The sequence below is a fragment of the Etheostoma spectabile genome, chromosome 18 (assembly GCF_008692095.1).
Source record: "Etheostoma spectabile isolate EspeVRDwgs_2016 chromosome 18, UIUC_Espe_1.0, whole genome shotgun sequence".
Lineage (NCBI taxonomy): Eukaryota > Metazoa > Chordata > Actinopteri > Perciformes > Percidae > Etheostoma > Etheostoma spectabile.
In genome coordinates, this window is record NC_045750.1 from 9,404,668 (window position 1) to 9,422,488 (window position 17,821).

General features: G+C 39.8%; 3 protein-coding genes across 7 annotated transcripts in view; all 3 read right to left on the reverse strand.

The window, feature by feature from the left end:
• Positions 1-5,986: 5,986 nt before the first annotated feature.
• On the reverse strand, positions 5,987-7,371 carry LOC116706688 (leucine-rich alpha-2-glycoprotein; the record flags this gene model as incomplete). The annotated part of the gene is made up of 2 exons (XM_032543633.1): positions 5,987-7,110; positions 7,253-7,371. Coding segments are annotated over 2 exons (1,131 nt in total), but the record flags the coding sequence as incomplete, so codon positions are not given.
• A 575-nt stretch (positions 7,372-7,946) lies between these two features.
• Positions 7,947-9,443, reverse strand: LOC116706573 (leucine-rich alpha-2-glycoprotein-like). Its single transcript, XM_032543496.1, has 2 exons — positions 9,239-9,443; positions 7,947-9,067 (listed from the first exon to the last, which is right to left on the reverse strand). Exon 2 carries the CDS (start codon positions 9,063-9,065, stop codon positions 8,067-8,069), a length of 999 nt encoding a protein of 332 aa, XP_032399387.1. The 5' UTR covers positions 9,066-9,067; positions 9,239-9,443; the 3' UTR covers positions 7,947-8,066.
• A 3,181-nt stretch (positions 9,444-12,624) lies between these two features.
• LOC116705871 (rho-associated protein kinase 2) overlaps positions 12,625-17,821 on the reverse strand; it is a 29,787-nt gene continuing 24,590 nt past the window's right edge. The window contains exons 27-35 of one of the 5 annotated variants that reach the window (XR_004336073.1): positions 17,312-17,527; positions 16,631-16,698; positions 16,437-16,525; positions 16,221-16,299; positions 15,803-16,070; positions 14,983-15,262; positions 14,341-14,423; positions 14,016-14,126; positions 12,625-13,220 (exon numbers count right to left, since the gene is read on the reverse strand). Coding sequence is in view for 4 of the 5 variants with exons in the window: in XM_032542327.1 (XP_032398218.1) it covers positions 14,042-14,126; positions 14,983-15,262; positions 15,803-16,070; positions 16,221-16,299; positions 16,437-16,525; positions 16,631-16,698; positions 17,312-17,527 (1,085 nt within the window). In the remaining variant the exon portion in view is untranslated. The remainder of the gene's footprint in view (positions 13,221-14,015; positions 14,127-14,340; positions 14,424-14,982; positions 15,263-15,802; positions 16,071-16,220; positions 16,300-16,436; positions 16,526-16,630; positions 16,699-17,311; positions 17,528-17,821) is intronic. The other 4 variants (XM_032542327.1, XM_032542328.1, XM_032542330.1 and 1 more) reach the window with 4 other exon arrangements.

The following is a 17,821-nucleotide window of genomic DNA, read 5'->3' on the forward strand; positions in this document are numbered from 1 at the left end:
AATGCTTTGAGCAATACAACACATCTTCTTTGTAGCATCCATGTTTCCACATTACGACTTAAAGTCCATGCACACATTGACTTTGCCAACTAGGAGCATTTGAGAAGCATGTGAATGCACTACAAAGATCTAAGAGTTTTATTGATCTTCCGAATCAACTCAACCTTTTGAAATATACTTTGAAAGGGAAAGTTAAATTCAAAATATCAATAAGAAGAAATATTGATTCAGCTAGTTGGGAAGGTCACAAGTGTGAGACAGCATTGTTTCCCCCTGGTTTAGTTTTAGACAACTTCGCTGAGGGCAGGAAAATAATGTTTGTGAAATCCCTTCTTTACATTCCATTAGGCCGAGTCCCCCAGTGTAAAGTGAATCCTTTTTGGCAAACATTAATATGTAAATTAAAAGTAAAAATCCAGATGTATTTATTCATGTTGTGTTGTTTGAATGTCATTTAGCGGTGGTGTGTTTTTCACACATTACTGCTGTGCTGACTGCTTTGATCAGGCCTCAGCGGTATTGAAATGACACCCTTAATAACACCCTTTGCATTTCTGCCACTCTCCAGATGAACTTGGGCTATGAAAGCTGTGTCCACTGATGGCTTCAAAGAACTTGTCCAAAGCCAAAGCTTGTTTACACTGCATCAGTTTATTTAAAAATCCATCCATCTGTTGCAAGGCTTTTTTGAGCAAATTAATTTGATAAGGTTATGAAAAACAACACATAAAACAAACAAACGGCTCTCTTGACGCCACTGCTTGCATAATAAAGAGCCACAACTGGGCCTGCGTACTGTCTGCTGCAAGTTGTTAGTTCTTTCCTCTCAGTCACTTAGTTCATGCCCTTCACTGATCGTCCCCACTTAAAAAACGGCTTAGAAAGGGCAAATTTCACAGCATCAGCCATGTTGAACTGGCCCTTTGTCACTTCTGCTGATAAATGTATGGACATCTCATTAAGGGAATTGGCCTTGAGAGACTACAGCCATAGTGATTGATCTGACCTGCTTGCCGATACACTTGCCCCTGCTGATTATCTCATCCAGAGACAATGGCTTTTTATGGAGTGGAACAGTGACTTGGTACAATGATTACAATTAATGAAAGGCTGCCGGTCGAAACATCATAGGGCATTTTGCAAATAAGCTATAAGCACAGGCTAGCGTTTCACCTTGTCTCCAGTCTTCATGCTAAACTAAGCTAACTGTCTGCTGGCTGGAGCTTCAGTGGTATTAATCTTCTCATCCAACTCTCCATTCGAAAATAAAGGTTTATTCTCCAAAAAGTAAAATTATTCCTGTGAGTGTGGAGCTAGAGGCAGTTTGCCTAGCGTAGCATAAAGAGTTTACCAAGAAATACCCACAGCACTTAACTCACCTTAGAACCACAAATATTAATTTCTACATTTCTGTTTGTGTATGGATTAAACAAATTAATCTATAGCATACGTTCAGACAGGAAGACTATATTTTTGCATGTTTAGATCTGTAGTTTTATTTCTCATGCATCTGCATTCAATCCTCTCACATATGCTCACTTATCATTCCTTGCTGTCTTATCTAGGGCTGTCAATAATGTTACCAGGTCATCAAATCTATAAAATAGCACAGCAACACACCTACATTGTTGGCCTATCATCCTGCTGGTGACTTGATTCAAATACGATTATCTCTTTGCCTTTAGTACATTCATGCTGCTGTAATGCACATGGTATTTTCACGGCTGTTACGCTTTTTACATCAGAATCATTACAATCATCAGAACCAGCCACCACCAGTGTCTGGCCTCCTTGGGGGGATTTCTTTTTCAGTTGTCCCATATCATCTGTTATAACAAACATCTTATCTCATAATCTTTACTTCATTCACTTGTATTTCCTGATTGGAATTAGGTACATGTTACTTAGTGAGCTCTAGAGGTGCTAGTAGGCATATGTTTGAACACTAGAAACAGCCAGGCTGGCAGTTTCCCCCTGCATTATGCTAAGCTACGCTAATTGTCTGCTGGCTTCAGCTCCATAATTGATGCACAGACATTCCTGAATCAATACCAAAACAAAAACCTTACAAAAACCTTTGCATAATCTTGTCAAATGCAAGAATCGATAAGTTGTTAAATGAATACCTGAACTTCACAAACAGTTGGCCTTTACCCGCTCTCTATCCTCATCAGTGACACATGATCTCACTCAAATTTCAATGACTGCAGGCATCTCTGCATGGATCCACGCAGACCACCCTAACAACAGGTGAAGGTCTGTTATAGGCACTGCATAAAGCCCCACAGGACACATGGAGCCAGATAATAATTCATGTGAGCTCAGTATGAAAATATGTCTGTGAGTCCAAAATTAATGTATTACAAAGGAGTTATGAAGGTGAATTAGTAGTCAAACAGTGATGAAATGTTGTGCCCTTGTCTGGAGGTAATTAAACCCTCGGCCCTGTTTATCCTCTGCGTGGGTCACTGTGGGTGATTACAGACGGATGGCAAAATGGAGATCAATCTGCTGAAAAGAAAAATTACAGAGTAAGACACAAAAGGAAAAAGGAATCGGAGTTTCTACAAGAAAGACTTTTTCCTTTCACAGCAGTCTCAGATCAAAGCTGCAGGGATCGTACACAGTGCATAGCAGCGGTGGAATATTTACATGGTAATTAAAGAGTGCATGTGTGTACAGTGTGTCTTGGGAGGATTAAAAACTCAGTGGATTTTTTAAAGAGGCTATGAGCATGTCAATGCAAGATCTGAGCTGTTGTGTTTTCTGAAGGTCGGGGGTCCTGTTTATCTGTTTGTGGAGGATCCAGAAATAACAGTGTTCCTCTTACACATGAAAAAGTTCATTTCATGAGCAATAAAATACTGTTCAAGTCAACACACTCAGGGGTTTTGCTTCTAAAGCCTAATAAGGTCTGGTATGACCAGGGATTGATATAGCTGTATCATAAAGGTCACTGAGCCTTCCCTGACTTTATGACTTTCTCATACTTGTGTAGAAATACTCTGTGACAAGGGTCATGCATTAAAAAAATACTTAAAAGTAAAAATACAAAAGTATTGGCATCATAATCATATAATAATGTTGCAACTGGTAAAGGTTGAGCTATATATTATTATAGCTATATTAGGTTGAGTAAGTGAATATAATATTAGCATGGCTGAACACCGCTGGAGATACATTAAGCTAGAGGGAGAGTGTAATTTGGTTGAACGAACGCTTTAAACAGAAACTTGAGACTTGCTTGCCAGTAGTTGCTCATGTCTTAAGCATGAAAACCAAGCTGTATCTGGTTGGGAAAACATCCATAAACTGATGCTTTATCTCTCACGTGTCCTGCCTTAATGTTGTTTTGTTGTTATCGTGACAATTTTGGTCCCAAAAAAAGTTTTTTCCCACACCTGCCTGCATTTTCATCTGATTTTGATGGACAAATACCTGTGATATTTCTTTAAAGGTTGACATATAAGGCTGTGGTCTGTATGTGTGGGGATATTGAGGGAGCCGCCATCAAAACCTTTATTCTCGCTATAAAGTATGCTCGATTTGTGGAAGGTTGTTAAACAGCGTACATTTAAGAAGAGCCTCATAATAACCCATTTCCCTGGAGGGCATTTACAACCACCAATAATACAGTTGGGGAATGGCCTAAGCTCTCTTTGCCAATAATAAGTTAATGCACAAAGGCAACAGCACAATCCTTACCCCGTGTTTGTGTTGTAAAGCAATGATTTATGAGCAGAAAAGGATGGATAAAATGTACGTATGATTATAATACAGGAAGATGCCGGGTAATGCATGAGAACGTGCTGTTTTTCCACACTCAACCACCTTCAATTATGGTAAAACCGATTAAACATGATAGATGAGGGCTGTAAGCTGCAATGCATGCTGGTCTTGAACAAGCACAGGTTTGAGGCATTAAATGTCAGTCATTGGTAAAAAGCATGGCAGAGTTGATAAAGTGCTCATTGGGAGTGTTTTACTGCTGTTAAGTGCTTGCATGCATGGCCTCAAGCTTCTGGTGGCAGCCACAGTGTAACTCCTCTCGCCCACCTTCAGGTAAGCTTCAATGAGTCTGACAACCTCTTTTCTTATTTCAGCCTGAGCTCAAACACACTTAATGTAAGAAGGTGACCTGTGAAATATCAAGGTTGAAGAACAACTGTTGGGGGGACACTTTGTGTCGGGATTTTCTTTCTGTCTGATTAACTGTTGTAATGCTACAATTTATCTTATGATCTTACACTTTGTTAGAAAGAAAATGAGCATATTGCTTTATATTTTACGAAGTGTTATTGGCAAAATTGCCCAAAAAATTGCCCTATTTGTGAGTGTTCTATTATTCAGGTGCATTAACAAGCAAATTCAATGTTAATGTTGAAGCCGAATGAAATGGAGGCAACTTGTTATTTACTGTTGGTTATCATTCTAAAACAATTCATTATGTTTTAGGCGCTCCTCCGAGGTTTTTTTGTCCTCAAAAAAGTGACTGCAGCTGTTTTATAAGTAGTGGAGTAAAAATTACAACAGTACACATAATACACAATTGTACATATACTTGAGTGAACGTACTGAATGGGGTTTTTATCATTATGAATATGTTGTTTTACAGTTGATTGATGAGTGCATAAGAAATTGTTTGGTGTACAGTACAATAATTTAAAAACTAAAAAAATCAAAAGTAAAGAATAAAAAAAACATTACTACAAAATCCCATTTTTGATAATTATTGAAAAATGTCAGGAACTAGTGCACTATTATGTGCTAACGAGCAGCTCTCAAAGACAATCACGTCTCCATTATTCCAACACCAAGTGAGAAAGGCCATTTTTAAGTGTGTGCCTGTGACCTTTTAGATTTCAGTGTCAGTGAGTGATCATTAGCCAACAGCACGGCAGCAAGCCAGAGAACAGGCTCCACTCCTCCATACTGATCAGGGGAGGGACGCCTCACCTTCATTTATCCAACGAACGACCTGCCCACCAGTACATTCTTACAAACTTCAGAGCCGAGGGGATTTACAGGAGCAGATGGAGATTAAATGTTTCGCCCCAAAGAGCAGCAGTGGTTATAAAGGAATAGCAGAGTGCCAGTGTTCACTTTCCCCCTAACAGATGTTTCCATCCAGAGGGAAATATCATACCAGCACTTCCTCAACCTTCAACCTCCAGGATACATTTCAGAGGTAGAATGAAAGACGTTCATCAAACCTCTGAAGTTTTTCTTCCGCTCTTAATGGGGAGCGTTTGCAAAAAGGGTTTAATTTTCATAAGTAACATCCTCCAGAGGAGGCAATGTGTTATACTTTATAACAGTAGTAAATTACATTTGGGGTGCACTCATTGGGTATGTGGCATAGACTGTTATACAGTCTATGGTGTGCAGGCATACAGAAGATATAAACACAAGCTATGTGTATGTGAGAGAGAGATGCCTAAAGAAAGACAGAGAGAGATATTTAAACACACCCAGAGGTCAGCTGGAAGACTTAGCCATAGCACTGCCCACACACTCCCACATGCTCAACATCATTAAAAACAAAATGGCACGACTGAAACAATGCTGCAATCTGTGCTGCAACCAACACCAAGTGAGACAGATATATTCGGGTAAGAATTTACCGCAAAAAATCTCAAAATAGATCAAAGAAGAGCGCTTTGATTTCTTGCGATTCTGCAACCTTTCTTGTCTTTATCACAGACTTTTTTGGACTAAGCTCATCATTAAGTTTCTTATACTCATTTACCTTTATACGTGCCTCATAGATCAAAATCAATACAACCAGAATACATTAACATCATGGTTTGCTTTGACAGATTTAGGTCTGGGATCTACTAAGTAAATTGGTTCTTAAATGACCATCATGCATCTGTTTACCTTGAGAATGTGTTGTGTGTCTTACACCACCCTGTGGGCTGGACAATATAAAAAACAACGGAAAGATCAAGGAGACATCATAAGAAAGTAGTGCAGATAATATGCCGAATTATAAAGTTTTATTTCAGCCTTGACAGACACAGTGATTAATGCATAATTTTTCATATGATTTTAGTGAAATGTAAGCAATAAATACAATTTGATTTACCGCCTCCTAATCACACAATTTGAACCTTGTGAAGTCCAAGCTCACAGTCAGTTAAAGAGACCAATTGTCGGTGTTTAAGAGCTTCAGGCCCTGCACATGTTACATCCTCCAAAAATATCACGTTTTGAGGATGGACAACGAGCCACCTCAACAGATACTCCATCCTCTCATCGCACACCCAGGGGTTTCCTGTTAGGATCATCCGGAAAGAGGATTTTCTCTCATCCAGCAGCTCAGAGGGGAAATGCTGCAACTGATTCTGATTGAGCATCAGAAGATCAAGATGCTGGAGACCCTGGAGGAGGGTCGCCGGCAGCTCTTGGAGCTGATTCTCATGCAAAAACAGTTGGGACAGTTTTGGGTTGTGGGTGAACAATGTAGGTTCCAGGGAGCTTAATTTGTTTCCAGCGACATTCAGTGTCTCCAAGCGGTGCAGGTGCTTCAGTGCGTCGGGTTGTAGATCTTGCAGATTGTTGTCACTCAAGTCTAGATTCTCCAGATTGGGCAGCTTCTGAAGCAGAGCGGCGGACACACCAGTTAAACAGTTTCCAGACAAGTCCAACCAGATCACGCTACTGTTGCCAGGAAACCACTCAGCATCAGCTTTTTCAATCAGATTATTCTTCAGCACAAGACTACGAAGTGAGGCATGGTTGAAGACATTAGGAGGAAGATGAACCAGCTGATTTCCTGTCACATCCAACATGTTCAAGTGAGGAACTTCCTTTAGTAGATCTGAAGGAAGGCTTGTCAGGTTGTTGTGATACAGCTGGAGGCTTTTTAAAAGAGGCAAAGCACTCAAATGACTGGCGTTGATACTGCCGAGTTTGGTGGATTGGATGGATAGTCGAGTGGTGTTGGAGGGTAAACCATCTACGGAGAAATGTGTGAGGGAGCTTTGGCTGCACACCATCTCTGCACCTGAAGGTGGAAAGGAACAGGAGCACAGATCTGTGCAAGAGTGGGCGCATTCAGCCAGCGCAGTGAAAGTCAGGAGCATCGCCAAGTTCATCTTTAAAGCACTGCACAAAGGACACATACACATTACAAGAGACAGATTTATACAGGATATCAAGAAATGTAATAATCCAAGTAAAAATGATCAGGGATTTACAAGTAATATCACTGAATTGTGAAAATCTGATCAAAAATACATACTCTTACCTGAAAGGCACCGCTGAATTATTTACTGTTTTTGATCCTGGACTTGGTTTGAGTGTATTTATCCTCGGCAATGAGTCAGGACAAAATGTTGCAAGAGGCAAACAAAAGCAAGCAAACAATACAGCTCATCAACTGGTGAGTGCTTTTTTTCCCCCCTGTTCTTTCCCAAAGTAAAGATGTTACCAAACACAAATCAATATTTTCTTTTTTCGATACAGTTAGAACATTTTTATGTAACAATTTATGTCATTTTAAGAAATTTGTAAACAGTGGATGTGTGGAAAACGTAATTTTATAAAACTGAATGAATTAGGTGTTCCATTGAATTTTATCATCCAATCCATTGTCAGAATCACATATTTTTGGTGTTTGGAATATTGAAAGAAGAGTTATAACATTTATGGAAATAAGCTTATTCGCTTTTTTGCTCAGTTAGATGAGAAGATTGATACCACTCTCATGTCTGTTGGTTCAATATGAAGCTATAGCCAGCAGCTCATTAGCATATCAAAAAGACTGGAAAGCAGTTAAAGCTCATCAATTAACACATTCTATGGTGTTTGTTTATTTCAAACAAAGGTTCAAGCCTTGGTTTTACAAAGTCTTATGTAGTGCTGGTAGGTGGATTTAATACATTTGGTCAGAACTGGGCTAGCTTAACTTTGTGCATTTCATCAATTAAGACAGAAAAGAAAATGTTGTCTTTACTCGTGTCATATTTAATTGTACATTCAAATTACACTGAGAGAATGTTTCAATGATTGAAGAGTAAGACAGGCTGATCAGACAATAATCAGTATGAGGATGGAAAATGTTAAGACTGAAGATTTAGTTCACTTTTTGTCAGTGACATTACTGAGCGCCCCACCAGAGACTGCGGTCCGGCACATATGATGGTCTCTGGCAGAAAGACTTTCTTCTTGTTTCCATGAAGCCACTTCCAGAGGTACTCCACCTTCCCATCACACAGCCAGGGGTTGGCGGCCAGGTCCAGCCCCTCCTCGTCCAGGGACCTCAGAGGGTCCAGCAGACCTGCAGGGATGTGGCTCAGCTGGTTCTCATCCAGACTCAGGTGTTTGAGCTGAGCGAGCTCCAGAAAAAGGTTTTGGGGGAGTTTGTTGAGCTTATTCCGAGAGAGGAACAGATGGGTGAGGTTTCGATTGCTCTGAAGTAAAGATGCGTTCAGTGTGTCAAGGTTGTTGTTTTGCAGGTTTAGCCTCTCAAGTTTGGTCAGCGGGTCCAGGGAATTTGCAGAGATCTCCAGCAGACGGTTGTTGGCAAGGTCGAGATTCTCTAGGTGGGGCAGCTTCTGAAGCAAAGCTGCCGGGATCTTGGTTAAACTGTTCCCAGATAAGTCGAACCAGGTGATGTTACTGTTGTCAGGAAGCCACTCAGCATCAGCGTTTTCAATCAGATTATTCTTCAGCACCAAGTTGCGCAGTTGGGCGTTGATGAAAACGTCTGCAGGCAGGTCAGACAGTTTGTTCCCTGTGAAATCCAACGTGTTGAGGTGAGGAACGCCTCTGAGAAGATGAGAGGAAAGGCTCCGCAGGTGGTTGCTGTACATGTGTAGACCTTTCAGCAAAGGCGTGGCATTCAGGTGCTCTTCGGAGATGAAGGTGATGTTCGTGAACTGGATGGTCAGTTGGGAGGTGTTGATCGGCAGACCCTCGGAGGGGTACTCTGTCAGGGGAACCTCATTGCAGACCACCTCAGATTTTCTGTGGTAGCATTGGCAAAGTGGTGGGCAGGCAAGAATGCCATGGCACAAATATGCCAACCAGAAGAAAGCAAGGCCACACCAGGACTTCATTACTAGAAGAGGACATATAGTTTGAGATGAGGGGGAAATACATAAGACACCACTGCAAAACATCACAAATCTTTTCAGTTAATGCACAAAATGTTCAATACCATGAGTAAGAAAATAAAACTTATGTTCATAGACATGATGTTTAATACCATGAGTAACAAAATTAAACTTACTGTTGTTTTCTAGATGGATGAGTAGCAGTCAGATCGCTCCTTAGATCAGATACAGCAGTGGTCAATTGCAAATTACTGAGCCATTTGGGGGAGCAGAAATCCTCAATCTAATCATTTCTCTCTGAGTAAACAGGACCCAGTCGCTACACAGTCACTCATCAAGGACACACAGTTGCAACAGACTCGGTGACTCCACTAACCTGCACGGAAAGTACAAAACCTGGAAATTTTGTTCATGTGGATTTATTGGAAAACATTTTATAGTTCTGCAACAAACTCTTGAATATGAAATATGACGTTGAAGGCTGTGTTATTGTGACTATATGCAGTTTGGGATTTTGATGGTTTGCCACTGAGTGAAAAACTAAGATCGATGTTTACAACATTTTGTACTTCTTTTTTTAGATATGTGGGACGAGGAGTGTGTGGTGGGGGGACATGCAAAATGTTTAAAGTTGCGTAGTTTTAAGTTACATAACAGCAAGCAGTGAACAAGGGTTCAATGGATTTATCTTATACCTTGAATTTACACAACTTATTTTACTTTACCAAAACATTTGAAGAGTGAAATGTGTCTCCATTTATTGCTTGTATTTAACCAAAGCATTAATATGTATAATATATTGACACAAGCAGTGGTGGAAAATATTTTCATATCCTCTACCTATGTAATAGTTGACATTCAATAACATATGTACATATACTGCACATACATACATACATATATACATATATATAGATATATACATATATATATCTATATATATATATATAGATATATATATATATATCTATATATATATATATATAAATACAAAATTACAAGTTATGCATCCAAAATAAGTATTACCAGGTATTCCAGGTAGTATTAAAAGTAAAATGAATTCACATTTAAGTAGCAATTTACTGTTGTAGTACTACATATATCACATGGAAATGTAGTGGAGTAGAGGTATAAAGTAGCATAAAACAGAATATTCCAGTAAACTACAAGTTCCTTAAATGTATATTTAAATATACAGCAGAATAACACTACTGCAAGAAAGTCATCCTTTAAGGAAAGGAAAATTAAAAGACTAGAGATAAAGTCATTCTCGATGAGAAGGAGAAGGCTGTGTGCCACCTGATATCGCAGCTGTTGATACAGCAGATTTCATGGTTATTCAACCAGAACATACAGTCACTCAGATGATAAACAGAATGGATCGGACCTGCAGTATGAAGTACGAATTTAGCAGATGGGCAACTTGATGAACCATTACATTATGTATGATGAGTGCCAGTTAGCTTTAGGCTGTTCTGAAAGATTTATTTCAGTCACGCCCACTCACTCCACATGCACAAGATAGAGACAGACCTATTCTGGTATAGTTCAAATAGTCTTCTCAAATACACTGCAGTCAGATATAACAGCTCCGAAGGATCATTACAATATTCCTCTGGCATTTCTGTGTTTAAAATGTCAAGGGCTCTCCATTGATCTCATTATCTTGTGACAGCACTCACATATCATACAGTGTACACTACATATCCTTTTCTGATATATACTGTATATTTGTTTAAGATTATTTTGGTCATTTTCATTTACATTTTTACATGAAAGGGGAGAGAAATTGAGAATGACATGCAGCAAAGAGCTGCAGCTTGGAGTTGAACCCCGTCCCGCTGCTTTGAGAAGTAAACCTCTATTTACGGAGGCCCGCACCACCAACTGAGCAATCTGGGCGCCCCATTTTTAATATGTATATCTTAAAGGCCCCATACTGTGTAATGATACTTTTAAGGTTCATACTTCTATTTTAGTTTTCTACTAGAACATGTTTACATGCTTTAATTAAAACACTTTCTGTCTGAATATACCTGTATTCACCCTCTGAAAAACGCTGCTTACCTCTCTTAAAGACTCACCCCCCAAAAAGCCCAGTCTGTACTTATTGGTCAGTGTTTCCTGGTTTTCTGCATCTAAGCTCTGGGAGTCTTTGCATTGTCCTTTTGCAGCTGGTAACTAAGTGTGGTGACGCTTTATCGGCACTTCCTCCCTAAATATTTCAAAGTTGTGACAGCTAAACTGTACAGAAATCCTGACGACTCATTTAAAGGCACAGTTTCTAAATTCAGACTGTCTGCAGTTCCCTGTGGATTGAGAGTTAAGATACTTTCACAGTATTTATAAACAGCACCTTGACTGGCTTTATAATTACAAAAAGACAGAAATCTCACTTTTAACAATACAGTATGGGACCTTTCAGATTATTAATATCACATTGGCACCTCATTAATAATTGAGGTACAGGTTAACAAAATTAAACAAACATGATTTAAAGGTGCCCTGCCATACAAAAAACGTTTTTACTTGCGTTTTTTTAAATATGTCGTGAATGTGAAAATAAACTGCTTCTTCCTCTGTCAGCTCCAAGGGGGTAAGCGGGCATCCACGAATCGTAGCTCCTATGGCGCCATTGTAATGCTACAAAGCACTCACCCGACATTAACATTCCATCAGCTTACGTTAGATCTTAAGTATCTCCTAACATATACCTACGCTCTCTGTCTCTGCAAGATTGGGAATGATTGGGATTTCTATTGGCACAGCTACCAGAAGACTTACAACTTTCAGACAGGTTGTTCACGTCACATCAATGTCAACAAGCTCAGTTGGAGGCTGAACTGTAACGCTCAGCACTCAAGAAAAGTGCTTCTAATAGACTTCACTGGTCTCTGTCTAGGGCAACAAGATCTGTTGGTCCATTCCTTTAACTGTCTATGGTCAGCTCTAGCCACTGAAAAGAAATAAACCGAGAAATCAGGCCAATTACAAAAGCTGGTCAGTCTGATGTCATGTTGCCTGAGCTCATTACTACTCATGAGCTCTCCCACTTGAGCTGGGCAAAGGATACACAAATCAAGCTGGGACTTCCTGTAGGCTTTCTATACCACGCTAGAATAGCTTGAAACAGTGTTTAAGCTAAACTAAGCGGCTGCTGCTTCATCATATAAAATCATGGTAAAAAAAAGAGGTATCATTCTTCTCTTCTAGTAACTCTCACCAAAAAAAAACATGTAAGTCTTTTTTTTTTTTTTTTTTAAACAATGATTACATTCAAACACTGAGTTCATTGATATTACATTAATAATTCAGGCACAGTGCAACATGGAAAAATGAAGGTAGAGAAACCAAATCCAAACTCCAGTCTTTCTCAATTCCTCCTGTCAAAAAATAACAAAACTCAGTGAACTTGATTCTGTATGGATTTCATTTACTGCCCATCTACTGCTTAATGGAGGATCTAGTATATCATCAGTAGGGTTACCATCACCTTTTTATATATCGAGACCAATCCTTCATGTTGAATTTTGAAATGTTAAAACATAAAATGAAATACTTATTTTCATGGTTACATAATTTATTTGAATTTGTCATGAATGGAAAGAAGAACACATTGTTTCCGTTCAATTTACATTATTCTGTCTTATATTGTAATGGATCTACTTTATGCAGTGTAAACTGTATTCATTTACAAAACAAGCATATAATGTATAATGTGCTGCTGACTAATATCCATAAAATGAAAACAGTCATTTACTATGAGCTACACTATCTGTGTTACAATACACAGACAGACATCTTAATCCTATATACAAATGTTCACACATCTCAAACACAAATCCATGTGATGTCACTGTATATGACAGAATAAAATGTCCATGTTTTTGTGATGATGGTTATAAAAGGCAGTTTCAGTTGAGTTTAAAAAAACAACAACAACAACTTTCCTATAGATGATGTCTCGCTCTTATAGTCATTTTTTTCTTGATAAAATGACAAAGGCAGCCCCAGATCTCATGACGACAGACAGTTTCTGTCCATTTTTGTCAGTCTACTGCCCTGAAGAAATAACACATGTACTGTAGGCACTGCATCCAGACTGCGGTCATATATCCACAAAGATGAAAATACACATCTTTGATCAACCAGGGTTAACTGTGAAAAGAGAAAGAAGGAAAATTATGTGAAAACCTGGGATGTTACCAACAGAATGGCTGGACTTAAAAGGCACGTGCACACAAAATCAACATATTAAACCAGGAAGCTATCTAGTAGCCACACAATGCATGAGTAAAATGCATAAAAAAGGTATGAGAATTATCTTAGTCTGTATTATGCAAGGAGTGAAATCTTAAAACCCATTTTGGGACATACACTTATTTGCCTTTTTGCCGAGAATTTGATAAGAAGATTGATAGCACTCATAACTGTACAGTACTATCAAAGCTAAGCTTAACATAAAGACTGTGAACAGAGATAAACAGCTATCCTGGCTCTATCCAAAGATATTTAAGATATTAACACTTTGCTTGAGTGAGCTTGAGTGCTGGTAGGCCGATTATATTACCTTTAGACAGTATTGTTGCCAGTATTTATGCTAAGCCTAGGTAACTGGCTTCATATTTAATGAACATATGTGCGTGTAGTAATGTCACTTAACTCTCTGAACAAAAACGTTTAAGTGTATTCCCCAACAAAAATTGCTTGAAAAAATTGCTTTAATACATTACTTCTTGCAAACATGCAGACCAAAATCTGTTTTTTGTGCAATAAAACAGCGCAGCAAGCCGCTTTCCCAAACCATCAAATTATTCTTGTAGCAACAATGCAGTTCAAACACAGAGTTCATGTTTTCCCACTCAACTGTAGAATCAGAAATCACACAAAAAACATGCCTCTGGCTGCATTAAGGCCTTCTAACTAAAAACACACATGCAGCGGTCCAGTTACCCTCTGTACCCTCTCTTTCACTTCCTTCAGAAGAACAAATCATCATTATCATCATCATTATCGTCATCATCCACTGGCCAATTCCAGTCTTTAAGGCCAAACTCAAGCAATCTGAAACAGTAGAGGATCATCGAGGGGGTCAACAGCCTTTGGTGCTTCATAAACTGCTGGGGCCATACATGCCAGGTTCAGCAGAGGGCAGCGTAGAGCTGCAAGTTGTTAATTGAGTGACTAAATCCTGCTTGTTATGATGAGGGGAGTGTTAATGGATATGGCAGCACAGCGTTATGGAGGGAGGACAGGCGCAACAAGCTCTGCTACTTACAGTCTCCCAGCATGAGAGACGTTAGAATGGAGAGGTCAGAGGTCAAAGGTCAGTGGAGGATGATACGGAGCATGGGGCCAGTGCTGAGGGATGAGAGCCAGTTAGGTTGTAGCTGAGAGAACAAACTTCTGACAAATGAGGGTCCTAATCAATCTCGGATTGATTAAGTGACTACCATAATAATAATGAGGTGGCTACTGACGCTGTTTGAGAAGCCATGTTGGAACATTAATGCTGCATTCGGTGTTAAAAGAATGATTCAGGAATCGTGTTTTAAGCAAGACATCCTGTATCAGCCACAGCTTTAGGCCCCTTTTAACTGCACATGATTGAGAATCATTAACAGAGTCAACAAAGGAGGTAGTAAGGCTAGTTTTAATCATGAATCAGTTTTAAAACCAAAATTTACTGAAAAATACATTTGTAAGATCAGCTTATTATTTGGGGGCTTCACCCTGAGTTGTATTTTTAAATAATATTAAAATAAGTGCTACATCAGCCATATTGAGTTTGTTTTTAAGAACAAGATGGTTATATGATTATTGCAGTCATGTAAAAAGTACAATTGAGCATCAGTCTGGCTGGAAAATTTAAAATAAAAAAAAAAGGTTCTTTATGCAGTAGAATCTTTCCCATCCTTACCTGGGCTTGCCTGATGGCTGCTGCTGTCTGCTGGGCTGGATCTTGATAGCTCCGCGATGGGCCGACATACGAGGCGAAGCCCTGGGTGAAGGTCGCGGGGAGACTCGCGGAGAGGAGCTTGATGTTGCTTCATGAAGGTTGTTTTGTGCCGCAGAGGGAGGACTCATTGTTGGGTTTTTCTTCGGGATGCGTTTGAGGAGGTGGCTGACCCAGCGCTGCTGCTCCTCCTGAGAGTTGGTCAGCAGAAGCAGCTCTTTGGCAGTGGATATGTCGTAGTTCACTGTTAAAGACAGAGATTTAAAATTGATCATTTTAGAAATTGATCTGCCGACATTTAATTGTATGTGGGCTTAATTCTATGGTGCAATTCCAGGCTGTCCATTGTGGTAGTGTTGTGTTGGACTGCAGTATACTAAAATATATTTTGCCCACCATATAAGAAGTTGACTAACAAAGATACATAAAAAACATTTTCACAGTAGGATTTATAATAGGCTGTTATTGGTCATCTGTTCAATGTACAAAGGTTGCTATGACATTGAGCATAAAATATAATATAACTATATACTGTATATAGAGCTGAAACTACCAATCTTATATTTTTTTTTACTATTTCCTGACATACAGACTGGGTGATACATTTAGAAAATGATTTAGATAAATTGCCAGTTGCACCTCTTAATATCCACTAAAATGTTTCTATAGTCAGAAATGCCAGCTGTTTGAACAAGGCACAATGGTGGTGGTGTACTCCATCTTAAAGCAAGGCTCCATGGTACATGTGAAGTTTTTTAATTCTCTCTTGACGGAGCGTACTGACCTTTGCAGGGCACAATAACTTCCTCCTTTCTGTCCAGGTGATCTTTGTGGCACTTGGTGTGGCAGCGGCGGCACTCAAGGGCCGGCGGGGGCTTGAAAACGTGCCAGAGAGGCCGAGCGCAGGCCTCACAGCTGGAGGGGAAGTGGTACAGAGTGAGGACGAACTCGTGGCCCTTGTGGCTGATGTAGGAGGGACGGTCACCATACAGGGTGGGCTCCACTACAAGCTCCTGTTCACGTTTAATCTCGCCTTCATTGGCATACAAGATCTGCGGAAAGGAATTGAAGATTTATTGAGGCAGACAGCTGAATTGAGAAAACCTGATAAAATACTGGCAGTCTGAACAAAGGGAGAGGGATAAGAAAGACAAGGCAACAGGAAGTGCCCTTGCTCAAAGTCCTCAAAGGAAGTGTCCTACCTGGAATATCCTTGGAATTTCTTTGGCATCTGCACGGTACACGTCAGTTTGAGTGACAGGTCGGACATGAAACAATTTACTGTAGGAGGGAGAGAGAGATGGAAGAGTTAAGAAAGACCCGGGAATGTGTAATCAATAATAGAAAAATATGTGTAGCACCAGCTATTTTTATACATTTTTGGTATTACATGTTTAAACCCTATTTAAATGACTCACTCAATGTCCAGCGTCATGAACGGGTTGGCCTGTTCTCGGTCCAGCTCGCTGTTGTAGAACAGGATCTTCTTACTGCTCACCACTATAAACTTTAAAGGAAAGGGAAACAAGGGCCAAAAGGTTAGACCTAATGGTACTGGTGATTACTAAGACAACAAATCAGTAGATACGAGATATAGTTGTGGCTGCATTACTTTTTTGTCCCAGCCAAACCGCTTTGTGTTCTTGGTAGAAAGTGAAATCCAGCCCTCCAGCCTGGAGTCTAGTTTGCAGAGAAAAAAAACAGGAAGATGTTAACACAAAGAGGAGAAATGCTTTTAATCATGTAAACCACTTAAAAGAACACCTTGTCATGTTTGAAATGGTGGCACTTAGTGGCATTTTACAGACTTAGAGAGGAAATAATGAATAGCTAAAACCAAAAGGGCAAGTGGCATTGCTACTTGGTTTCAACAATAGACTACTCAGTGGGAGCTATAAGGAGTATAAAGAATCTCCAGCACATAATATAGCAGGTGTCTGGCAATGAAAAATAAAGCTTTTTACTTCTATCTTAAGAAAAGCTTGCACGCCAACTTCACACTTGCTTGCCCACATCTTTTGCAGTGAAACAGATTTGAACAAAGCAGGCAAGCATCAAGCTGTGAGCATTAACATGTCCAGTGAACATTAAACAGGATAAAAGCACAGCAGAGTCAACAGATTAGAGGGATTAGTGGTAACTTTGCAAGGTTGAACCAGGGTTGGGGGTATTTCTTTCTTAATTTTAAAACACAGGAAATATTTTGATAAATGAATGTTACAAATAATTGTTAGGCCAATTGCTGTTTTTATTTGCAACCCCATCCCAGATTTAAACTGCCATGCAGGGTCACCTGCAGGTTCAGATTCAGGGGGCTGTTCATAGGTGAGGGCCAGGGGACGGTGGCCCTGCTCCGCCCGCCCATCATATTCTTCTTCATCCTCAGAGTCAGAGCCGAAGAGAGTGTGAGCAGAGTGAAGGTTGGGCCGGGTGTCGATGCAGACAGATTTGTGTGTGCGCTGGTAGGTGAAGGACATTGATTCTGAGGTGTGAGAGTGAGTAATGCGCACTGTGCCGGACAAGGTGGAGAGAATTTGAGGTGAAAAGAGGGGGGAAAGGAAGAAGCATAAAGAGGAAAAAGGTCAAAAGCTATTGGCCTGGAAGAGACTCAAAGTGAAAATAAAGGAAACAGTGAGAACTCAGGGAGAGGAAGGCAGGAAGTGCATGCAGAAGTGTACTTGCTGACTGGCTTTGAGCATTTGAATGTACATTGTGGTGCCACGTTAAAGGATAATGAGTAATATTTGGCATCGAGAACCGGTTCCAACTTGGAATTGTTTCAAAATTTACGATTCCAATGGAC

What these genes read in the sequence shown, in the direction of transcription:
- LOC116706573 (XM_032543496.1), bottom strand. Translation starts at nt 9,065, where the DNA reads ATGAAGTCCTGGTGTGGCCTTGCTTTCTTCTGGTTGGCATATTTGTGC.